Source organism: Falco peregrinus, chromosome 2 (assembly GCF_023634155.1).
Source record: "Falco peregrinus isolate bFalPer1 chromosome 2, bFalPer1.pri, whole genome shotgun sequence".
In the NCBI taxonomy this organism is placed as follows: Eukaryota; Metazoa; Chordata; class Aves; order Falconiformes; family Falconidae; genus Falco; species Falco peregrinus.
Window position 1 is genome coordinate 103656986 of NC_073722.1, and position 26084 is coordinate 103683069.

The 26084-nt window shown below is 44.0% G+C and overlaps 1 protein-coding gene across 1 annotated transcript in view; it reads left to right on the plus strand.

The window, feature by feature from the left end:
- Positions 1 to 26084, plus strand: part of CASTOR2 (cytosolic arginine sensor for mTORC1 subunit 2) — a 124196-nt gene that overhangs the window by 43212 nt on the left and 54900 nt on the right. The window contains exon 2 of the mRNA XM_055797289.1: positions 22910 to 22980. Within this exon, the coding sequence (XP_055653264.1) occupies positions 22910 to 22980 (71 nt within the window). The remainder of the gene's footprint in view (positions 1 to 22909; positions 22981 to 26084) is intronic.

Here is a 26084-nt window from a genome sequence, read left to right on the forward strand (position 1 = left end):
GCGTAGCTTGAACGGTGAAGCCACTCCAAGTGAAACCTGAAATAAATCTGCTTTGTTGCATCAGGTGGCAGAAGTAGATGCTGGCCTGTATTGACAAAGCAGATCAGTCTTGTAGCACCTGTGTGATACATGGAGCAAAGCATGTCCCTTACTAAGAGAAAACATTTTCTCTTGTTCCTTTGAGTTTCCTTGTCTCCAGTGAGCACTCTTTTTATTCTGCAGTGTGTCTATACAAATGGCTTAGAAAAACATCTTTGCATGCTATAAGCTGCGTAAGTTCTGTCTACCCCAAATCCCGTGGAGCAGCAAGATAAACTAGCAAGACTGATTTGGCGGATTGCTCGTGATCAAGTGCATAAGTAATTCCTGTAGGCTCAAATTCACAATATTGCCCGTGAGCAGTTCAGAAGAGAGTGCATGTTGTTAGGAATGGGGTTTTCTGTGTTTTGGTAAAGGGCTGGTTGGATACAAAGATGGTTATACTAGTAAAAACAGAAGAAGGTTATAGATAATTTCTGTATGCATTAATATGACTGGTATATTTATGTGTAGTGAGGCAGATGTGAATTTATATAGGAGGATGTAAATGGTGTTTATCTAAGATAAGAGTAACTTCTTTTCTTAGGAAGATGAGTGAAATTTCCCTTAACTCTCTTACCTGCTATGGAGTGGAATTTCTCATGACGAACATGGGTGCTAAAGAGAAAACTAGCAATACTAGATTCAGTCATGTCTTTAAATAAAAGACAAAAATAAAACTGTCAGTCAGCTCCATGGCTTATATTTAGCATGTCCATTTAAAGATCTGCAGCTTGAGTATATCTGAAACCAATGCAGCAGAATGAATAAGAAACCATAGCACAAATTAGTGCAGGATGACATTCTGTTCCATGTGTAGCATGAAAGCGTTTGGCACCATGAGCTCATTTTTATCTCACTTGTTGTGTCTTCTGCCTCCTACCAGCCTGGAAGAGAGCTGGAGCTGTGCCTTAGCCAGATTAACTCAACATGAATGATCTCTGGTTTACTGAGAGTTTATCTAACTTAACTTTTGTGACAGCGAGGATGGCTTAGAAGGGGTTTCCCCAGCCTACTGCCAGTGCTCAGTGATTCACTGGGTCTAGAAATGATAACAGCTACTAGCAAAGTCCCTTCTCACTTTACTGGGAAAGGACCCAGTGGTACAGCAGCACCCTGGTGGGAAGCAGGAGTTCCCCACGTTTACAGGGTCAGACTAGGCACTGCATGTGCAAAGGCTTTTTGTTCATTTTGACACTTGGTTACTCATAGGGGTTTTCAGAGGTTTGCCTGACTCCTTTTCCATTTCTCTTGAAGGGGTGGGTACTTTGGAAACCTCGTGGTCTGTGCTGTTAGCAACCATGCCTACCTTTGGAAGTCTGGCCGCTGGGTTTTAGTTTGGCAGTTGGCTGGCTGGCAAGTAACTGGAAAAGTGCTGCTGTCAGTGAGGCAGAAGCAGCTCAAAGTTGATTTTTCCCCTTATATCAATGACTAAAGCATACCTTCTCCCAGTCTTAATTTTGGGGGGGGTTCTCCTCAAGCCTTGTTTGCTCAGTGGCTTATAGCTAATACACAGTGCTGAAATCTGAAACTAACTCAACCATATCAGCATAAATGGGTGGCCATTTCCAAGGACAAGAAACTAAACACTCTGTACAGGTTTTGCAATATGGTGAAAATCCAGGTAACAGATACAGCCAAAAGTGAAGGCTGAATTATATTGGATTCCTGAGTCATCAGCTATTGATGCAGAAGATCCTGCTACCTACGCTTTTGTGATGATGCTGCTAAGTAGCATTTCCAGCCCTCTGGGCAATGACATCAAAGGATAGCGAAGATAAAAACAGACCACTGTTGACTTTGAGAGAAATGTTCTATTTATACCAGGCAGATGTTGAGGTAACTGAAAACTTCAGGATGACTTTAATGAAAGTTTGTCAGTCCTCAGCCTTCAAAAACTTATATGCAGGGGCTTGCCTTCTCTCCTCCAAAATCACAGAGCTGGCTTTGCATGCCCCAGCTTCTTAGCGGAGGAGAGCTTCTTCCAGAATGAACAAGGAGCTCCAGGAGGGAAGGAAGGCCTGCTGTGGCCTGGCAGTGCAGGAGGGTTTGCTGAGCTCTGTCCTTTGCCAGAGATGCCCCTCCAGCATGATGATCTCCCGAGGAAGCATGGGCACAGACCATACTTCTGATGCGGACATCCAGGTGCCTGGGCATAGGCTGTTTGGTTTGGGTCAGGTCTGGTTCCCATCTGGGGTGGTGGCATTAATGTATTGGTGTCCCCAGCTCAGGCACTGGAACAGCGCTCTCCCACCAGCACTGCAGTCCATGTGCTTTTCTCTTGGCTGGAGACACTCGCTACTGGGTTTTCCAGCCCCTTCAGGCAATTGGTAGAAAGAAACACCACAGCTTTATATGGGGCTTCTAAACCAGCTAGGACTCAGCCTTGTAAAGCATGTCTGGGCTCCGCTTCTCTGATGAAAATGAGCAGCCAAACTTGTAAAGCTGGTTTCTTCTTGCTTTCTCTTGCAGCAAGACTCTCTGGAGTCTAGCGTGGTGTGAGCTCTGAGGTTTCCTGTGGTCGGGACATGCCCCTTGTGGATTCTTTGCTCTCTAATAAGGTTTGTGCTTGCATTATGACCTTTCCCTCAGCGCTGCTGCAGACAGGCCTTCCTCTTCTATCTAGCACCTTAGGAACCATATATGAATTTAGCACCTTTGAAATTTCCAGCTCTGGCATTTAACAGAAATTGGCCAATAGGTCAAAAACTTACATGGAAGGGACAAGTAGCATAGTGTGTTTGCCTTAAAACTGCCTTTCTCTTTAAAACTAGGGCCAAATTAGAGGATCTATCAGTACTACTTTCCCAAATCATCCCTGCCCTGTCTTTGGGAAGAGAGTGACCACCTCTTCCATGCTCCACGTGTTGCTAAGCAATTGAACAGCAAGAAAAACCCAGACCTTTTCATCTGCATAAGATTTTCATTCCTTCAGTAGGTCACTGCTCCTCTTCGATGCCAGGCAGCTTCAGTGACTCACGGCTTGGCCCTGTCTACCTGCAAGGCAGTTCCCTGGCCCACAGCCAGCCCACTGCGCTCGGCAGCTGCCGTGGAACTGGAGGAACATCTAGGTGTGTGACCCTGGATCATGCCTCATCTGCTAGAGCTCAGGCACGATTTCTCCAAATGCCTCCTGGGCATCTTAACCCTCTATTGAGGTTAAACAGTGTAATGTAGTTATAGGGAAGACAGCAATTAAAATTCACATTCCCAAAACATTCCTGTTGCGGCGCCAGGTCTGTAGGAGACAGCAGTGCATAAACGTTCCTACCAGCCTTCTCGCAGGTCCATCACGGACCAGGCTCTTGATCCCACACTCACAGCGAACAACACCTAAATCCATGGGTGAAATTGCTGTTTATGGTGCAAAATGCAGTTTGGGCTCTTTGATGTGATAGTTGACTGCTTTGTATGTCAGAGAATCATTCTGCAATTCATGGAAATACTCATTTTAGCAGAGGAGCAAAAGGCAAAATGGCAAAGAACTTGCTGGCAAATAAATGAATGGTAACTTCCCTCTGATGGATTTATTCGGTTCTTTGAGATACAAATGTGTTCTTGATGGCCAGAGAAATCAGTCATTCTGCATTGGGAAGCTTGATTGATATCTTCAGCAGGCCTTTACGAAGGGCTGTGTAAGTGGATCTGGAAATAACCTGCGGGGAAAAATATGATGTAGTCTAGTTTGTTTAATACACAAGTGCTCAATTATGGTTTTGTCAGTTTTGCTTTTGTTGCTACTTAAGGAAATTTTAATTGCACAGACATATGAAAAATAAGTTACTTCATCCCTCCAAAACACCCCTTGTGTGACATTCATCACCCCCAAACTATTGTGACTTGCACCACATCTGAATTTTAATGATTGTATTGTTATGTTTCAAGTTGATATCTCTCTTACTGTGACAAGATCAGATGTGTTTAATTATGGAACAGGATCCTGCTGAGATTTACAGATAGTGCTTGCCCCAAGGACGTTGCATCTGAAGTGTGTGGCTGCTCATCTTCCTTAGCAGCCTCCATGGTGTGTGCGACTTCCCATCCCCATGGGGAAGGTGGTGGGGAAGGAGGGGCTGCTCGCCAGAGCTTAAGCAGTGGGAGAAGGTACATCAGGGTGGAGCAGAATAGACCAGAGTTGCATATGGAGATATTCTGGATCGAGTATAATAGCAAACGCTCTATATTTGGATTCAGATGGACATAGTGGAGTCTGAGGCCTTGCCTATGATAATGTAGGTGCATTCATGTGTATTTTGAACTGGAGTAACAAGGAAGACTCTTGGCTTGGCAACAGGGCATGCTGTCATAGCTGTGGGGAAGGCTGTTTTGTTCCTAACCTTCCAGTGGGATTTGAATCTTGGCACTGAGTGAAGAAAAGCTTGTGCAATAACCACTGGATTTCCTAGCACCTTCTCTGTTGCTCCCTCTCTTGATTTACAGCAGCCTTTAAGATCAGAGGTTCGTTTGTGATTGTTTTCTGTTCTTTGAGTGGCTTCCACCCCCTCACTCTTTGTCTGATCAAAAACCCCATGTTGTTTACTTACTCACATAGGTCAACGACAGCAGGGGGAAAAAAGGTGACTAAGCCAGTTAATTTCTGCCAGAACAAAGCCTGTAGACTATCTCAAAGTGTGAGCTCAACAGTAAAGCCTTGAGCTCAGCAAAACAGAGGTTGCCCGTATGGAAAGAGAGAGCTACTTTTCCCAGAGTGTCCTGCGCTCTCTGTTCCCCCCAGCAGTGAAGTCCTGGTTCCAGACAGTGTTCTTGATAAATCCTCCACGTGCTGTCTGGGACAGGAGCGCAGGCAGCGTGTGTTCGCAGAAACCTCCTGAAACTGCTGCTGGAGACATCTGGTTACTGGAGGCCAGAATCCTGCTGGAGACCTGTGCACCATGTCAGACCAAGTGTAGATCACTAGTCATGGTTAATAGATCTTATTCATATTCATTCTCCGTACAGGACAGAATTTTATTTTTCAGCTTTTATGCCATCGCTTGGATTGATCTGTGGATGAGGATGTCACGTTGCTGGTGGTTTGGATCAGACCCTGCTGTCCTGTGGGACCATGCTGTCTTCTCATCTCCTCACTCTTTCTGCCTGTGCAGAGCATGCATACAGCAATACCTGGTGGTTTTGTTCCTGTTTTGTTCTGTTGTGAAAAAAGCAAACTCTTGGCTTGAAAGCAAAGTCTTGTATATTGCCGAAGGCTGTGCTCACTTTATCCTCAGCATAGGTTAAAAATGTTCTTTAACTGTTATGAACTGTTTATTCTACTAGAGGACTTGCTGGAAGAGCAGTAAATGTTCAGACCTGTCTGGGCTGTGTGAGGCCAGAGAGAATTACTGCTGTTGTGCTTTGTCCTGTGAAGCCGAGATGCAATAAAACCTGATATTGATACTAACTTCCTAAAGAAAGTGCTTAGAGGTCTATTTGTGAAAAGCAGCAAACAGGACCCAGGTGGAATTCTGTCTTTCTAAGAGTTTTCTTCTTTTGTTCCCTGACAGTAGTAATTTAGCAGTTGGCTATCCAGTCCGCTTACAGCCTAGCTATACTTGTGTTCTCTAGTTCTTACTCCACCTGTGGTTGTCTTATTTCAACATTGTACTCAGGTTTGTATCTTCTTCTAGGATAGTCAAGTGTTTTATGTGACCTAAATGTATTTTTGAGAGCACTTTCTGATGGAGCTAATCACAGGTGTTTGCAGGCTCTGGAGGAGGGAAGATCGCATTATGTGAGCCAGGCTATTAGACGCTTTCATTGATGCCTTTGCGTCTTGCCTTATGCTACCCAAAGGCCAGGGCTACATCTCACCTGAAGTTTTTGTCATTTGTCCCGATTGTGGCTCCTCAGTAGAATAAACTGTTTATCAGACTCTTCAGGAAGCAGTAAGCAAAATTTAGGTCATTCACCGAGATGAACCAGTAAGCCTCTGTCTTACAATCATACTTTCTTAGGATCATACTGGGAAGCATTTGGAACTACCATTGGCAGAAAGGACTTATGCAGGCCATGAAGGAGAATCTTCATCTGTATTTGTAAAGCATGCTTTAAATCCCGATTTGAGTTGAAACGGATTGTTAACATACCTTAAGCATATCCTTCAGTTCACAGGGCTGTGCTTTCCCTTAGATCTTCAGATACTTACGTTCTACGCAGGTCTGTTATCCTGGAATGCTATATTGCTGAAGTGCTTAGGTTAAAAAGTAAGTGCAGAACTGAGGTGACAGAAGAGCCTGTTATATAAAGGCTCAATTTACTGAGGTTTTCACTTTTTTCCTTTCCAAGTTGAATGCTGTTGATATTGCCGACTTGAGCTCCTGGGCGTCTGAGCTGGTTGCATTTTTCCAGAGCACAGGAACCTTCCCTTTAAAGCAGTGTACGAGCACACGGGTGTCACGGCTGCTTGAGTGTCTCAGGACCTCTCTGGAGGTGGTTCATCTTCCCTTTTTCCCTTTTTGAGCCATCTGGTGGTTTTAACATCTTTATCGATGAAAATTAAAAGTAACATCAGACACTTGACAACTTAGTAGCTGAAAGGAAGATTGAAGTCAGGAATAATCCCAGGCAGCTGCCTAGGATGGAGGGGGTATTGATATTGCCCAGCTTTACTGTTGTTTATTCTTGATGAGCCTCAACACAACCACACGCAGAGGAACATCCAAGACTCTTCCTCCTTAAGTTCTCATACGTTGGAGGTGTCTTTTGGTGATGCAGCCTTGTATTGTTCTGAGAGTGTTTGTTCTTCCCCAGACCCTTACATGAGGAAGATGATTTAGTTTTGTTATGGTTTTTTTAATTCCAGCTAGTGATTTCACAATTTTAATTTTCTGTAAATCTTAGACAGCTGTTATTTTGTTGCTTTAATTTTTTCAATCTATTTTAATACTCATCCTGCTCAGCACTTGGTGAGTACAGGACACAAATAAATGATTACAGCCTGTTGGGTCTTCATAAAGCCTGGCCATTTTGCAATCTTTGGCTGATTCCAGACAGTATGTTTATGGACTCTGTCAGTTACTGAAACATCCCCTCTCCCCCTTTCCCTTCCTCCCCTTCTCTGTGGGGAAGCAGGGAATGAACAATGCAGTAAAACATAAACGGAAATGGTGATTAGAATTTCAAGCAAAGCGGTATTTTAAATGGTTCTGCACTTGATTCATCTACATTTTGAAGCAAAGAGGGTAGGGCAGGGGAAAATCTGTTAGTTAAAGTATTAAAACCTGCCAGGGGCACAGCATTTCCTTTCACTTCCAAAATGCCTATCCAGTCTGAGACAATTGGAAATGGAAAGATGCTGTCTGTGCCCTCAGGCTCTCACTTAGAACTGCCTTAACTTCTTGCTACCTCTGCTCGTAGAAGGGTTTTCCCAGCATGTTAAATGCATTGGATTTGTTCCCATAGACTTGAAATGCCTCTTTTAAAACACAGAGAGACCACTGCCATTTAGGTGCTTTTTAATTTGACTAAGGTGACAGCTAACACTGATCTCTGATAGCTGAAACTTCTAAACCATTACTAAAACACTGACTTTTTCCTGACACAGTTCTGTCCTGTCCCTCTTCCCCAGCACAGCTCTCTTGTCTAAAAATACTTTACAAATTTAGTAACTGTGAGAGCTCTGCCAGAAGAGGGTATGTCTTGATAACAGGCTTTACCTGGCTTTTGGCTCGTGCTCCCTTCACCCATCCCGACATATGGGCTCAGGAGTGTGAATCTGAGAATCACAATTTGAAACATGGAATTCTCTGTGGCTGTGTGCGAGGCAGTGGGCTGTGATTGACCTTAGCTAGACAAGCGGCTCCGCTTTGTGCCGGTAATTGTCAGCCCTTTCTCAGGGTGGGGAAGAGACAAATTTCTCCTGAGGTGGAAACTCAGCATGAAATGTTCCTCTAGGATACATGCTTAGAAGGAGTGAAAGGGTGCAATGACATGGAGAGGGGCTTTGCTCTCTGCCTGTGTGTGTTTGGGGCCATTTGACCTTTTGCTCTGAGCTGTGCTATCCTTTGGAATACCAGGTTGGTCAAAGCAAGGAGCCATCCTGCCCAGCATGGTGTCTCCCGTAGCACTGATTGTGCTGCTCAGGGATGTGAAAAGGGGCCCTGTTGCACCCTGAAGCACCCTCCCAGAGCAGGGGTGTAAGAGATGTCCTAAAGGGAAGATTTCGTCAGGGGCACCATGTTCACTAGTGAACTCTTCTTCCTCGAACCCATCTCTTCCCTGTGCATATTGGCTTTTGTGTTATTTTCTGGCCACCCCCTTCTCATATATGTACCCAGTTATGCAGGTTTGTAAATGGAAGACTTTGTGCTATCAGATCAATCCATTGCATGCCCCACTTCCACACATGGTGAGACAGTGAATTCTTCTTTGATGGCTTTGGCCATAATAACTTCTCCCATAACCCCACACTGAGCTGTTGTTCCTGCAGTTGGACAGTTCTCACCTGTTCAGTTTTCCACTCCTTGGAACACCCTTGGCCCCTTGTCTGTGTTTCTTTCAGCTGAATTCAAACCCATTTGGTAGCCTTGGGATGATTTGTTGGAGAAGTACTTGACAGCTGGTTATGTGCTGGGTTTGTGCTTTGGAGCAGTGAGATGTTCTCGCCTCCCTGCCTGGTTACTCCTGTTCTCTCAGCTTCTTTGAAAGCCTTGACCCTTTCAGAGAACACCCATGATGATTCCCGAATCTCCTTTCCTGAGTGGTAATAGCTCATTTAGAGCCTGCCATTCTTCATTCAGAATTTAAATTATTTTCCCCCAGTATGCATTAATTTCCATTTATTGGCTTTGTGTTTCACCTGCCATCTTATTACTCAGTCACCAGGCATTATAAGATCTTTAGGTGGAACCTGAGTTTATGAATCCTTGATTCTAAGCAGCTGTTTTCTCATCACCCAAGAAACTTAACAGCTTTACAAAACAGTATTCCTAATGCGTGCTTTTGTGCCACATGCTCTTTAGGAGTGCCTGAGCCTCGTCATGCTAGGTGCTGTACAGAGAGCGAGAGAGTTCTTGTGCTGAAACCTTGAAAGGATCAAAAGCCAAACACAAAGGCGCTGCGGGTACAGTGCAGCCAGGTAAAGTAGCCAGCAAACACATCCAAAGCCCCAGAACGCAGACGTGAGGGAATGAGTAACTCCGTTAACTTCTGGAGACTTTTGGAGCTTGGATGTGAGGCCCTGACTCGAGCTGCTTTGGAGCTTGTTTGACGCCTCTGGCGCTGGTGGCCCTGGGGGTGCGGGGCTGAGCCCTATGGAGTGGCTGCAACGTTCCTTCAGTGGCCGAGCAGCGAGCAATGTCTGTGGGATGGCGCTGGCCGAGATGGTGGGTTTGGCTCAAACACTGAGCCACTCTGCTGCACCAGTGGCCTTGAGTTCTCCAGGAGCTCTGCCTTTATTTTGGGTGTTGAGCTGGCAGCTGGATTTCAGGAGCAATATTCAGAAACTACAGAATTTGGTCTGAGCCATGTAATGCTCACTTGCCGAATAATTTCTCATCTTTTTCTTGGGCCTGGTGGGCCTGGGAAGTTTGATGTTTCTACCTTTACCGTGGGCTTTTCCTTCACAGCCTGAAGAGATTTATTTAGAAAAAGCATTTTGGAAGAGCATTGTTAAAAATAATACTGGCTGGCATTTTCTAGACTGAAACTTTGTGGATTGTCAGTATTCACTTACCTTAAAAAAAAAGTAAAATTCTTGAAATGCATTTTCCCCTTTGCTTGTGTGTATAGGGGACTTTTTCCAAAAGTCCAGAGAGAATTGACATGAGAGCAGCTTCCTGGTGCTTCATTAGCAAAGGAAGCAAATGAAGCTTCCTTTCAGTCCCTGTGACTGTGGTAGATGTGGTAAACACCGTAACTACAGGTGTATGGAAAGCTGGCTACAGGCACATCTACAGTGCCATTCAGCTAGAATTTGCAGAAATATTACTCTTCTTGTTCATCACTGGGCTAGTTAATACCCGTGTTGGGTAGGACCCAAAATCAGAACCTGGGAGAATGAGAGGAGTCAAAGGTAGCTTTTCCTGTGAATGTGTCCTTAATTCATACAAGAAACGTATCCCCCTCTCTGTGCTTAAGGGAGAGTTGATGAAACTATTTCAATATTTTTTTTTATTCAGGCTCAACAATGGTTAACAATTGTTAACATGCATTAAATTTGGGTTTGATGTGCAGACTCACAGACAGCGTTCCCCTTGGATGGGGTTATAATGTGGGGTTTTGGACCCGCTTGCAAATGGAAGCTCTTTGAAAATGATGAGGACTGAAATGTGTTTCTCTTGCTGCTCCATTGTGATGGAGTATGGCTTGCTCGCTCTCCTCCTCCCCCTTCAATCTGCCTGCCACACATGTTCTCAATTACTGCCTGCATTGAAGCTGCAAACATTTCTTGTGTATCTAGCTTTCTATATTGAGCGCTGGAAATATATTTTAGTAATTTGTGGGAGAACTATTATGTCCCATGCTGGGAAAATTGTGTTTATGGTTCCTGCAGGGAAACAAGTTCATCAATTCCAGTCCACAACAGTTTTGCTCTTTCTTTCTCCTTCTTTTGTATCGTGGAGCAATATCATAAGAACCTCTTGCCCCCATTGGGTTGAGCCTGGGTTTCTCCCATCTTTGAAATAAAAAGCATATGCTCTGCAGTCTGTGTTTTTCAGTTCTGTCCACAAAATAATCATTGCGTTTTGGCTGAACACAATAATAGCTACTATGAACCCCAGATATTTGGGTTTGGATGTGCAGCAGCACTGCACTTAAGAAAACTGAATTGTATTTTATTGTTGGTAGGATTTCAAAGTCAATATTCTGCAGCAGAGGGCATTAAAGGAAGAATATAAGAGAGGATCAGACTTGCCAGTACTGGTGTATAGTGCCTGATATGGGAGGGGAAAAGAAACAGGACTTACTCTTTTTCTCAGCATTTGCATTGCACTGTTAGGGTTATCATTCTGGGTCCAGTTGGTAAAATGTATTCACCAGCCTTTGCTGTACATTAAATCATGCTTTGTTTTCAACTGTAAACCTTGGGTCCCACACCCACATCTGTAACATGTTTCTCAGTTCAGTTTCTGATTTGTAGAAGATAATTTTGTGGTTAAGGAAAATTCTGTGTTGTACTCCACCTCTTTCTTGTGCTGAAGTTCAGCTCTGACAGTGATCAGGGGATACTGTTACTGCCATAAAGAAAAAGTTTTTAAAGCACAGTTACCTTCTTAAATAAATGATGGGCTATTTCAAATGGAAAGAATTGCTTTTGCATCTCTTGTGTGGGTAAATTGGCTTGCAATAGATGAGCTTTTAAGAGTGCTGGCAGGCTGGAATTGCAGAGAGAGAAGAGGAAAAGGTGTGTCTGGATCAATTAGTTAATTGTTAGATAATAAATGAATCCTTTTCCAATGCACACAAACTAAGCTTCCTTTTCATTTACTGCTCCAACTTCCCCTTCAGAGATTTGATGACAGCATTCTGTCCCAAAGCAAAGAGCTCCTGCCATTTTGATGTAAACATTCATTGACCCTCTATGGAGATTTGAAAAATTACTTTCCTGTCATTAACAATGGTAAAACTGTAAACAATATTGTTAAAGATGCTTTGGGGGGGCCATCAAACCAAAAGGAACAAATTAAAGGACTTGGATAAGAAGTAATGTGCACTTTTACCATCGTTCTTGGAAAAGGAAATTAATACAGGCAGCACTGCACTATGCATCAGATACTACTTTTATCTTTGAAAATAATTTTATATTTTTCAAGTTTGGGGATTTAAACATTTTTGCCTTATTGTTCTGTTTCTGATATGTTGGTTAAAAAAAAAAATTTGGAGGAAGAACAGCAATAAAACACGAGCAGAGTGATGCCTGGGATGCTCATTTAGTTCCCATCAGCCCAGTAAATGAGAAGATGATGAGGTTTGGTTTGGTTTGATTTCCCCATACTTCTCAACAGGGCTGGTTTTAGACCCGTGTCCCAAATGGAGGCTGTCAATGGCTGGCCCATAGGACCAGTGTGGAGCGAGGTGTTCAGAGTCAAGTCTCTGGAGCTAGCAACATAACTCTGGCAGTTTGGGTGTGGGTTGCTTTTTGTTGAGTTGGGTTTTGGTTTGTTTTTTTTTTAAGTAGATAAAAGTGTTGTTTCATTTTCCTATTTGTAAAGCCAAAGACATTGCAGTCTAAATTAGTGGACTAAAATAATAGCTGATGTAATTTATGGGTTTGCCTAAAGGGAAGACAGCTTTCCTTGCTGCCGTGTAGGCTTCTTTGGTCAGGAGCTATAGCCACAACCTCCCCAGCTCACCCTTGCACATGGAAATGCACCTGCAGCCTTTAGGACTGATGCTGTAAGCCAGGATGTGTTCCTGCCTGCCTTTGCACAGGGAGGGAGCTGCTCCCATCCCACCAGGCATGGTGGAGCCAGGAAATACAACTGTTCTCGGGGTGATTTCACTTCTAAAACAGGATCTGGCTTAATGATTACAGCCCGTTTTGTGACTGTCCTCACGTAGTTGGCTGTAATGGCTGGAAGAGCGTGTTATCTAAGGCTACTTTATCTGTTGAATATTTCTATTAGCAGCTGCTGTCATGTGTCTTGGGTTTGAGGGCTGTGATACTGTTCATGCTGCTTGGGTCCTAGTCCCTTCTCACAGTTGTTCCTAATAAACATTTTTAGGAGAGGCAGAAGGGGGGCAGGGAACCTGTTTAAATACAGGTTTTGGGTTACCAGAGGAAAATATGCACAGAGGTCCTGTGGGCAGTTTTCTGGGCTGAGAGGAGGTGTCCTTGCTCTTCCTGCATGATAACGGTTGTTATGGTTCTTACTAATGGTTCTAGTAGGTCACTATAGCATAGACAGCACCTTGACAGTGCTCAGTATGGCAATGGCTGGGATGTATTCCAGGCTCTTGGTTTCACTGGTGCTGGCTGTGCTGTGCTGCTTTGGCTCCTAGAGAGATCTTGTTGTGGGCAGAGATGTGGGTCTGGCATTTTTTCTCGTGCTGTGGCTCACCTTCTGCCTTAGGTTGACTTCTTTTCATTTCATCTAGTGCCAAGCCTCCAAGTATTTCACTTTGACATGAAGAGTGACAATTAAATTTTTTATTAGTCTCCTGGCTTTGTGGGACTGCACAACTCCCTGGTAGTCCTCTGCTGCAGAAACGTGCCCAGAGTCCATAGTGAAAAGCTGAATACAGACAGAGCGAGACAATCCTAATTGGAGTCTTGTGTGATGCAGAGGCACACAACTGCTGTTCTTTCAGCTGCTAGTGTTAAAGGGAGATTTCTATAAAGAAAAATATCCTCTGCTTTTGCCCTTTGCCCATCTTGTATTGAAGGTAGTGTTGGGTTTGATGAAAGTCAGAGAAGTTGGGAAGAGAGTCAGTGCAATCCACTAACTGGGTTATGTTCAGTGAATTGCATGGACAAACCCCATGTTTCACTGGCTTCTTTTTAAATCGGAATACCATGCTAATAAATCCTGTGCTCTTTCTGGTTACATTTCTGTGAACATTGCAAGTTTGTTGTTGGGTTTACATTTTGTTTTTCTCCTGAATTCAAACTTGTGTCAGATGGATTTCCCTGATAGTTCACTTTTGCAAGTTGAGTTCCTATAATATGATACAGGTCGTTGACGGTGATGGCTGGAGGAAGATTTACTCCATGAAGTTTTCAGTGTTCAGAACAAAAATCTGCTTTCTTTATGTGCTTTGCCCTTTGGGGAGCATAGAGTCTTTAGTGACCCCAGACCAACTCTACACAAGATCCATTCCTACAATTTTTTTTTTTGTTTAGATGTCCCAATACCCAGAAAGTAACAAACTCATGAAGGCAGAAGTCACTAAACTTCTTGGCTGAAATTCGCTTAATTTCCTCTTATATTGCAATTAGAACTCCTCATGTTACAAACAGGGCTGTAGTGAAGCTGCGGGAGGCTCCTTCGAGTGAAAGCTCAACGTCAGCCCTGGCTTGTGTTAACAGTCGGGGGGGAAGGGGGGAAAGCGGACCCCGGGAGCGCTGGGGAGCTGGTGGGGATACCCTGCTAGCACAGGGATAGTGCCAATGCATTGTACCTGCCTCTGCTGCAAACACGCCACAGTGCTGCTTCTGCAGTGCAAACATTGTCACCCTGTCACTTTTTGCTTAGTGGTGCAAGACCATCTAAATCAGTAGAAATGTGTGCCCCGTTTGGTGAAAAGGGGTAGCAGGGGATGAATGCTGACTTGGGGAGAGTAGAGTATCTGAGCTTGCCCCGCACCCTGTGACGCTTGCAATGTGTGCTTGGTGTGCATGGCATGGCATTGCTCCGTGCCAGGCCCGTGGCACAGGGCTCTCTTGCACGTCTGTGTTTCTTAAATACTCCTCAGAGGCTCAGCAGCAAGCCTCGTAAAGCTGCTTTTAATGTCAAAAAATAGAGCTGGGCTCAGTTTGCCTTGAGCTCCGTCGAAGCAGAGCTGCAAAACCGTTTTGCCATAATAACCCGTGCTGAGCCTAGGCAGGTGCCCCGTGCTCATCACCCAGGTGCCCAGCAGTGTCCCACCAGCAGCCCTGCAATGTTACTTACTGCCTGTGCTTGTAGCCAGCACCCAGTTGCCACCACATTGTGCCATGCACTGAGATGTCCCGAGGTGCAAGAGAAGCCGTGGCTTTGCTGCCTGACAGGGGTGTCAGAGCAGCCTAATGATTTTCACTTCTAGACAGGTAGGCAAAATCAGTTAATAATTATTATTCTCACAGAACCTGAAGTTGCCAGATTTATGTTAGAAGAAAAATACATTTGGAGTGAGAAGGAACAGCTGACGTTATGGCTGTGTTCCCCTATGAACTGAACACTCATGCTGATGTTTTCCATAGAGTCAAGGGACAAAGATATATAGTTCACCCCATTCATGTTCACCCCTATGCTGATGAATTTGGGCTCAGAATGACTGTGTGATGACAGGAAGGAAAACTAGTACTGCACAAACAGTATTAAGCAACAGCTCTCAACGTTTGTGAGAATAACAGAAGGTGAATGACCTAGTAATTCCCCTCTGTTTTCTGTCTCCAATGGTTAGAGCATGGAGAGATGTCTGCTTTCAAGCAGAAAGGCAGCTAGTTCCATCAGCAGTTTGACACAAGAATTTTTTGCCCATAATGAATCTAGAAAGTTCAGATGGTATTTGGGAAAGTAAAGCCTAACCAAATGTATCTTTCTTCTCATTTCTCTCCTCCTCCAGCCTTTTCTCCTGCCCTACTGTGTTCCCTACTTAAGCAGATAATAAAAATGGGTTTTCCCAGAGGGGGAAAAGGCCGGCACTACGCTGTGCAACTCATTTATGGCTGCAGAAGAGGAAGGTGGGGTCTGTCATGGCTCACTTAACGCAATGGGGTTGTTAAACCCGCTCCAGAAGCAGCGTTTGTAGTGCATGCAGCGTGTGCAAGCCAGAGGGATAGCCCTGTGGTTCCTGGGTGAGCAAGGTGTATGTGGTGTTCATACACGCTGTGAAACAGGACAGTTTCAGAGGCTGGAGAAGAGAGTGTAGGAGTAGAAGCATAAGCATGCACCTACCTAAATGCTGTTTTGTTCTAGTACTTTTTTACCTTTAAGATTAGTGGAGGATCTTGTTCCTGTCTGCAGCTCTGAATCACGACTGCTGGATTCTTCCATCCCCCTTGTCATCTGCTGCACCGAGATAAACAAACATTTCCCAAGCAGAAGGCATTAAGCAGTGAAGATTCTTTAGGAATTAAGATTTGAGGGGCTCAGTTATGTCAAAATGGAACAGTGCTTTCCATGCAATGTTTGTTGCTGGTGTGACATTTTTTATTTCAGTTGAAACTAGAAGGCAGTGTTTCAATCTGAAACTACAAGAAGTGATTTCCTAGTTTTGATTTATCAACAACTTGTTCCCTCAACTCTTTTGTCCCTTTTTGGGAAGTAAGATGGCAGAGAAGACAAAAGAAAATGACAGCTGAGAAGTAGAGATGAGGTAATTCCCTTTTACTTTTTTTTATTTATTTGTTTAGGTTGCTTCAGGAAAATTGAAATTATGTTGCTATAACGGATGTTTTCTTAGATCAAGAGCTGCTTCCTCTCTGAGCACCAGATACACTTTCAGGCACGTTGTATCCACCAAATCCTCATGAGCATCATTATCCCCTACCACTAAATATCCAGTAAGAATTCTAAAACCTGGAGAATGACGTCCTGTGGTTGTGTGGAGTGGGGTGCAGCATGGATGTGCAGATCTGCTGCAGGCTCCTGGCTTTGTGCTTTGCACCCTTGAGCATGCTTATCATTGAGGATGCTTTATGTGGTACTTTGCAGACGGGACTCCCAAAACACAAGTGAGCCATTTGGAGGTAACTGGGTGTCTTTTCTCAGCGTGTGGATGGAAGGACTCCAGCCAGGCACCTGGCACTGGCATCATCTGGGCACCAGCCAGAGCGGTAGAGTTCAGATCCAGGTTTTTGGTTCAGCCCCATTCACTAATATAGGTGGTGAGTCGTGCTGCTCCAAGTAAAAATTGCACAGCAGAGCTCACTTGAAATAATTTATGACCCAGGAAGAAAAATCTGTGCTAAGAATAACTTTTAATTACATCAGGTCAGTAAATTATTCTACAGATTCATGCCCAGGACAAGTCTTGGGTATAGAAGATATATTAGCTCCGGTATGTCCACACCTAAAATCAGTGGTTTGTGTATTGTTCTCATTGAGTTAATCAACAAAAATCTCAAATGAGCACAGTAATGCTTGCGTGGTCTTAAACTGCATTTATGTTTTCTGTACTCCATCTACGGAGCACCACACAGTCTTCACCTGTTAGCAGTTGTGCTGAGGTGGGAAACCAGCATTGTCACATTCATCAGGTGGAGTGGCTTAATGAGGGAGCTGCACTTGGGTGGACTTGGACCTTTTCATCAGCCTTACGTAGTTTCCTTCAGTAAGCTGAGCTTTCCACTCCATTCCAGCACGTTTCTTCATGTTTTTTCATTCATTCCAGTTAGTTTCTTCATGTGGTGTATTTTCTTACTACTACTTTGGTGTAGTTTTGGCTTCTCTCTTCACATTTGGCAGGAATTTATTTCTACACATAAGTCAAAATAAAACAGATTTTCTTACAGAATCTTCCTAAATACAACGGTGTAAGTCTGTTGAAGGGGGGGGGGGGGGGGGGGGGGGAATAAACCACCCAATTTGCATGTTGCTTGCTAATTGTTTTTTTTAGGAAGTATTAAAAAAAAATGCTCTCATAACAAATGAAGGAAAGTTGTGTTTTAGTTTCCCAAGTAAGTTTTAGAAAGCAATACTGCAAATGCTGTACTTTGAGTAGTGAAAGCATTATGACTTGGGCTTTGCTAGTCATACAAAATAAACTCCAAGCGTGTGTTTATAGAACCAAAAAAAAAAAACAACCCTCCTGTGGTTATGTTGCAGGATAACTCTTGAGTATTGTAGCTTTGTTTAATCTGCAGCTTGGGAAGTCTCGACTGACGGAGTCTGACTCCAGGAAAAATAGAAATCGTATCAGTATTACTAGTTAGTATTGTTTCAAACTACTGCTAATCTTACATTTGCAGCAGTAATTTGATTTGCATGGGCTCTTGTAGTCCAGACCACACAGAACTGTTCTGATGAAGACTTGAACCACACTTTGATATTGGTTTAATGAAGGCAAATACAGTAGATGCCCAGCTGACGGGGTTTTTTTGAATAATCCTTGTTTAATTTTGCCATGTGTACTGGCTTTATCAGTAAGCTGTACTTAAGATTGGTATCTTCTTCATCCATATCCATCTAGTTATTTTTCTGTATTGCAGGTCACCCTTTTTGTGGTTTGATTTCTGTTCCTTCAGGGTGCTGATCATTTTTATATTATTCTGATCCCAGTTGTCGCAAAGCCTGAATAAAGGCTTAGATGACTTCCCCAGCTACACTAAACTAACTAGCAAGGAGAGGGGCTGACTGATGGTCCCCCCATCTAATTTTACACAATGTAATCTGTAATTTAAACTGTCATTACTATTATTATGGATTAGACAAGACCATCACGGTTATCACGTTGGAAGTTTGGGCACAGCGCAGGCTGTAGGACTTCCCTGAATTTATGTCTGTTCATGAATACTTGCTTTCCTTGGCCACAAATTTGTTAGTTTTGTTCTGTGTTGGTTTTGAAAATTATTAACTTTCTGTAATGAACCAAACTGTGCTATCACGGTGTCTTTTTAGACGGTCCCTGATTGTATTTGCTCATGTCTCTGTCCCAGAGCTGAGCACAACTAATGACTGAAAGGAATGTTGCCACTGTCCTTTGACCATTTCTAACAGTGCTGTGACATCTTTAGTGTTTCCCTTGGTAGGGACGGTAGTGCAGACTTCATTAAACAGCTCATATGAACAATAATGCTCCTTTTAACAGGGTAGCAGCCTTCTAATACCAGGCTGCAGAATTAACTTGGTGTAAGAAAGGTGAACCCACTGCTTTCTGATCGGGGCGCTGAGTGAAAGTCAACTGACACCTATTGCAAGGGGGCTTTTTTTTGACTTTGGGGTTCAGGTAAGCTGTGTTTTCTCTGTCTCACCAAAAAGATGGCAAAGTGTTTTGGCTAACAAACAAGTGTGCTGTTTAGAAAACACCAACCATTTCACTGTTTGCAATTTTCAGTGCCATTTGACTGTATAGTCTTGTAATTAGATGGTGTAAAGTACTTAACATGTTACACAAATATGTCAAAACGCATTAGCAGCACAAGTGTTCTTTACTGCTTTCCTAAATACATTTCACAATATGTCGTGCTAGAATCCACCTCTTGTCTTTATTTATAAACTGCAAAGAAGTTAAGATCACCAAGAATTAGATGATTAGCATAAGACTTTATGTACTAAGAATATATATTATCATGATAATGTACAGAGTAAAGCATATAAATCCTTTCTCGTCTAAAATAAGAAGACAGCCTGGAATGAAACTCAACAAATTATGTTTTTCATATTCACTTGGATCAACTTTCTGCTGCTGCTTCTTAATTCCCATTCAGTTCAACTGCTTCTTTGCAAACTTTTGGGTTACCTCCAGACTTTACATTTGAATGCCTTTTAGGCACTGTGCTGCTTTTGAATGGCATTTGGCCGTGGTTTCTGACTGGGGAGGCCAGCCACTCACCTGCTTCTGGGCAGGATCTTTGCCATAGAACCAGCAGATTTGCAACCCTTTAGCCTGCTGAGGCAACAATGAACTAAATAGTTTCCTTATAAATGAGAAGATGGGACTTGTGGCTTCCATTGTCTGTGCTGAACTTTTGGATGACCCACAGCAGTATTCCTGCAAACGTGTGTGCCCCAGAACCAGTGGCAGTTGCGTTCATCCCAGTATTACTGCGCTTGTGGTCTAGGCAGGCCTGGTGACTGAGTGTCTGGAGGAGACACATCTGGTGTGGACCTGCAAGTGAGGCCAACCATACGCTTTCCTGCCTGCCTTCTCCTCCTGTGGAGGCTTGAGTGCTGTTTGCAAACTGAAATGATGCTGTTGCTGCATCCTACACATGCTTTCCTGGTCTGTGCAAGCTTGGGTATTACTTCCATACGCAGTGTAAGCTTTACAGTTTCAAAGATCTAATCTAATAATAGATTGGTCTACATTTGCTGCGTTGCCAGAAAAAGACATATGTTGTCAGGCAGTCGAAGTCAGTAACAGTGCTGAAGTGGAAATGTGCTGAAACACAAAGAAAGCAGAAAACCAGAAGAATCTATCTGAGATTTGGCTATTAGGAAACTAAAAATACTGTCTTCTTACATATATGCTTTCCACACGTACTTAAAGAAATACTGTTTGCCTGATGTCTAAAAATGGTTAAAGGGCAATTATTTTCCTTTCCTGGCTTTGGCATGACAAAAGAAGATGCTGTTGGCATTCAGCTTACTGAGAACTGGTGTAAGAAGAAAGAGAAATGATTGGTATAACTTGAATGGAAGAGGCACGTGTAGTATAGCGCGGGAGAGAAATATGATATTGAGTTCCTTCTGTCATTGATGTTTCAAGACAATTTTTGAGTTGCACTTACAGTGGAAGTAGATCTTTACCGTGCTGAGGCACAGGTTTTAGGGTGAGGACTTGAGTTTCGGCAGCATGCAATGGTAAGAAAATTTTCCATGCCTTATTTTATCACACAATGTTTGCAATTCCAGTTTTTCACTTTCACATTTTCCCTGGGAAAAAGAATGCATCGTTGGCTCACAGTGAATGTGTACCACAAGATCCACTCGTGTTTGTGCTGGTGAAAAGACTCTGCTTTTGAATTCGGATGGCTGTGTGCTACTGAACTTTTACAGAATTGCAGTGAGGTGGAGACTGGGCTTTGAGATGGTATATGAAGATGTGAGGTTTTGACATATGTTCTGAGTCAGTAATTATGGGATTTCATCTGTACATATCCCTTAAATATCATCACCTTTAGATGTGTGCTAGGACAATGGCATCTGTCACAATCATACTTTTTCTGCTGGGGTCAATGTGTGCATACAGATGTGTGTTACTGTTCTGGAACAAAATTCCTCCATAAATGCCATTCCATATCAGGAAGGAGATATATATATATAGATAGATAGATAGATAGATATACATATTTGTATTAACATTTCCTTTTTGTAAGACCACTAGGTTCTCCCTAGTCAGCAGGCACGTGGCTCAGTCAGGTAGTAGTAACAAAGAATTTTATTTCAGTGACTTGTCCAGGGAATTCATCCGCTAAATAATAAATACTTGTATCTCCTGGGACCCACCTGGAGCAGCATCCCAGAAGTCCTTTTTACCCACCTTGGATATCACCCCTCGCCCAGGTAGCATCCTTGTGAAGTTACAAAGTGAAAGCAAAAAATTTGGGTTGCTACTGTTTTCTGCTTCTCTTGGCACTACTCCTGGAGAGAGTTGAGTTAGTAAATGTGGCTGTCACAGTAGCTATTACCAATGACACAAAACAATTAAGTTGTGGTTTCTGTTGTGGCGGGGCCACTTCTGTATTTTATAGAGATATGTCTGTGCTAGGAGGGAGAGTGTCATGCTTGATTGTCGTGACGGATGCTTCCAGGGAAACAGGACGAGTCTCTGAAGACAGGTTGTCTAGTACTTTCCATTTACATGAAGTCCTGTTGGTTACATGGCAGGTCACTAATAGAGCTGCATGTTGTTTCCTCTAGCTTTTCTGATGAGGTGAGGGGGAGGGCAGCAGCCATCTCATTTTTTTTCTCCCTGTTGTTTTTGGAGAGGATAGCTGCAATCTTGGTTCTTTTCAGCCAGTTGGAAGAATGCTCACGCCAGTTTTCAGTCTGAGTCCCAAATCGCGTGATTGCTTCCATTTTTTGGATGTCTTGAGCCACCAGCATGGAGATCCTGGCTTTTAGAGGTCCTGAAAACTTTGGGACACAGATGCTCAGCAGTGCTGAGAAGCCCTAGTAGTCCCTGGTTGCTGAGTCCTGCTGATCTGTGCTCCATGCAGGAATTACACTGTGAAGACACTGTGAAATTTGGGGGCCTTAGGAACAATCTTTTTTTTCCCCAATAGTTGAAATATTTTCTGTAGATCACCTCAGATAAATCTGATAGTGTTACAGTGTAAAACTTGCAAAGCCTTGTGGTGTAAAACTGCAAAATCCTGCTCTTTGGTCCTTAAAGACACAGGCTCTTCCTGCTGCACCCAATTTGGCTTCACAGAGGGAAAAAGTTCTCTTGTGGCTTGGGCAGCAAACACAGTCCATGTGCTCTGGCATGTTCCTGGAGGGGCTGGGAGCCCTGCTGGGGCAGGCAAGCCAGCCAGCACTGTACTGATGCTCAACAAGTGCATGCTTTGCTGAAGGTGAAAATGAGCTTGCAAAATGTAGTGCAAACCTTCCTGCCGTGCTGGGGACTAACTGGATAGATGCTGGAGTAAGTTTTTTGTTTGGGGTTTTGTTTTGGTTTGGTTTTTCTAGTAATGTTGCTGTAGACATTGATGTGTCAGGGAAAAAAAAACTTTTCAACTATATGTGGTGTTAAACCTTAAGGCTGAGGCTTTTTTTTGTTTGTGTGCCTACAGTGGAAGAATCCCATGTCACATTTGTTTTGTGTCTCATGTTAGAGGTGACATTGTGCTTGGTGCTGAATGAGATGGAGAGGCTGCGCTGCACATGGCCTGCGGTGTCAAAAGATGAGCACGGACTGGAACAGAGGCAGTAGGAGATTGAGAGGGGGAAAGCTCAACCTTGCGTTCGTGTGCTTGATAGCCACGACCACTTGTCTCCTCGCCTGGGGCTCCCCAGGGAAGGGAGGCATCTACCAAGGGAAGGGGCAAGGACCAGCAAAGGGAATTGGGATGCTGTCTGCTGGTGGGAAAAGCTTCTGAAACAGCAAGAAGCGATACTGGGGCTTGGTTGAGCGATTAGATGTCAAACCTTGACAAGGCAAGAAAGTTCAGCGGGCAGATAGGGAAGACGGGTGCGTGTCTGAACTGTGGGAAGGCTTTTGGAGGGTGAGGAAAAATTTCTGCCCTAGGTAGTGCTGTACAGCAGGTCTTGGGCTGTGACGGGAAGCCTTAAGGGATATGGTAATTAAGAAAAGTAACTAAGAACTAAGTCATAAAAGTAATAAGTGTTTTACCAGCTCCATTGTGCATAGCCAGGCAGCAGGGAATGAGGGTCACGCAGTGCGAGTGGCTGAGCCAGGAATAAAATCCAGGTCTGTTAATGCCTCAGGCCTCTCCATAAACACCAGACTGTGACTCTTTCTTCCAGCACAGCCTGGGTGGGAAGGGATCTCCGTTTTAGGGGAAAGACCAGGCTCCACTCAGTCCAGCGGCTAATCATGTTCTCCTGTTTGCCTCTACCAGGTGCAAATTCTTCAGCCTCACGGAAACCCCAGAGGACTACACCATCATTGTGGATGAAGAGGGCTTCCTAGGTAAGTGTCAGCATGTGCCACTTCGGTATCCAGCCTGGGAGTGGAGGAGGAAAACATGTCATCTCTCACTAAGATTATAAACCAAAGTGTTTGTAAAACAGGTCTGTTTGTCAGTGCTAGTAGTACAGCTGTGAAAGGTGCTTTGATCACTTAAGCATGCTGTCTCTGCCGCTGTGCTGTACAAGGAGTTTCACACATGGAATATGAATATATTTTAATGCTGGGAGAAGAGCACACACAAGTCTTAAAGAGCAGCTCAAGTGTATTTGAAAAAGCAAAACCATCTGTATATCATTGTATTAAAATGAGCTGGCCTTTGTCCCCAGACCTCCACGAGCACACCACATCTTGCATCTCCAGCTTGTTCATCCAGCCTCTCTCTTTAAAAGGAGCACTTGAAGATGAGTGGCTCATGTCATCCCCGCAACCATTGCTGTGGAGTTGCGAATCAACTCCTTTGGCTCATCACTGAAAGCTGTGATTTATCTCCCTTTCTTACACCCAGTTCTCTCTGTACGGCATGTGCCGTCTTTGCCTGTGGTGGCTGAAGGTCTCTCAGCCTGTGTCAAAGGTGGAGTCAGCTGTGTGTCGAGGAAGGTGGTTGGTATGTGCTTGGGAGCTGCAGATGCTTGGCATTGGGCAAGTGCTGATGAAGGGAATGGTTTGGCTTTGGGGATGGAAATAGTCGGTAATCACATTTATCGTGTGCGGAGGTTTTGTTTGTAGCAGTGTTATTGAGGTGGTGGAACGCAGAATTGTTGTGCAGCTATTATTATTTTTATTCAGTCTCTGCTTTCTGTGGTTGGAATTAAAAGTCTACACATTTTACCAGTTTGGAGAAAATTCATTAAATTAGGAAAAAAGAGGGTTTCATTCCTGAATAGGAATTAACTGTCGAGTAGCTACTTGTGACACTGTAATATTCAATGGGTTTGTAATATTCAAACACTAAGGAGAAAATTAGAAACTATACCATCTTTATTTAGTACAGAGTTAAAGTTTTATAATCAGGAGCATTGCTGAATTATTCCCCTTTCTGTTTCAGTACTCACAAACATAGAATAGAATAAATTACTATATTTTAGAATACTACAATGCTGACTAAACATTTTCGTAAAATAATCACTAGGTTGACAACAGGTGAATGGGTCTTCACAGCTATTGCTGTTTGTAATTTGGGAGTTGTGGGGTTTGATTGGAATTGTGCGTTACGTGTTCTGCTTTTGTTCCCAAAAGAGGAGGTGACATACATGTCTGTACTGCCAGAATATCTCTTGTTGCATTGGTTCAGGGGGCATATGCATCTAAATTTTATTACTACTGTCAGGAGTATCAGCTTTTTTATTATCAGTGGCAGCTGGGGGAAATTGATTCAAGTTTGGTTTTGCCATAATAGTAGGATGCAAAGCCTCCCTCCGAGAGCTTCATTTTAAGAGACAAGTCACCAAAGGAGAAGGGTTTTTTTTCCAAGGACCATAGCACGTGGCAGAGCAAGAAACCTAGAGATTCCCATTTCAAGGAGGGATTCTGCCACTGAACTGTGCTGTCCCTGCAGATTTGCCATGCTAGGGGCATGCTCATCTCCAGCATCACATCTGTGTCTGTGACGTCCATGGCACTCATGTCTCTGCCCAGTTGGCACAAGGCAGATTCCTGAATTCAATCACTGGTGGCAAGTTTGGATTGCAACCATCCCCATACAGCCTCTGGCAGCCACGCTGCTATTTATCTCACTGGAAATTATTCCAGCTTGAAACAAAGGTTGTTTCCAACAAGCAAGTTGGTTTTTTTCATCTGTAGTGGGAGAACTGTGTTGCAGTGTGTGTGCCACTGGGTGTACTTGGAGCAAATCCTAGCCAGACCAGTGTCCTGGAGGAGCTGGGTGTCCCACTGCTGGCCCAGGTTATCTCTGTGAACCAGACAGCGCTGCTGCACTTCAAAGCAGCAGTCCTCTCTGCTTGGACCACTTGGACTTTGTCACCTTGGCTCTCACAGGTGCATGAATTTACCACTGATAGTTACAGTACCCATTGTAGCTTCTGTTGGGCTATGGTTTTGGCAGCATATAACATGCCTTTTTTTCAAATGCACTGCATGCACTTGGTGTTAAAGCAGAGCTTTGCAGGAGAAAAGATCACCTTCCAGGCAACGCAGGGGAAGGAAGGAGCAGGCTAAGGCCATCCTCTACTATGGCATGACATGGAAGCCACGTGCAAAGCCCAGCGTGGGTAGTGGTGTCATGGAGCTGGCAGCCACATCACCTTTGCTTTGCTTTTTGTGAGGAAGTGACGATCTGCTGGCAGGACTTGTATGCTCTGCACACTGCTAACTCTCCTAACATAGCCCACATGCCCTTTGGGTTTGTGTGCAGCCCATGTTCTTTCGGAGTTCTCATCACCACATCCAGAGCTTCCTCTCAGTGTTAGCCCTGACCACAGTCTCCACTTGTTGCTCCATCCCTCTTCCTCATCTGCATACGCTGTAAATTTCTCACGATCGGAAGGAATTCGGGATCTACCATCGAGGAGGTGGTGAAAGGGCTCTGCTTCGCTCCCTGCTTGCCCCCACAGTCTGGCTGTAAATGCCTCAGGAAGAGGAATCTCACTTGGCCTTTGTATAGCATGTAATCAGCCCATGGGCTTGGACAGGATCAAAATCTGTTAAGAACTGCGGCATCCCACTGTCTTGCAAAAACACCACCAATCCCGTCTGCCTCAAGTGCTTCGGCTGCTTCTTGACCGGACTAGTGAGGTGCCAGGTTGGGTTCAAGAATTACAGAGTAAATCTTCACATTTGGTGAACAGTTTAAGTCGCCAGTCCAGCAGCAAGTGACTTCATCTTTCCTCTCCAGGTAACTTTTGTTCTTGCAGTGCTGAACAAACTCGGTGTAAGACTCTGAAGAACAGGCTTTTCTGTGTGGAAAATTAGGATTGACCTTTCTCAGGCACCTGTCTGAATTTTTGCTGCAGCAGCAGTGAGAAGGTTGACCTGTTAGCTGGCATCTCTCCTGTTCGCCAGGCCCCTTCTCCTGCATATCACAAACAGCACTGAAGGGAAAAGAATAGGCTGGAGAAATGCTGGCGCTTTCAGCAGTCCCTGAGGTT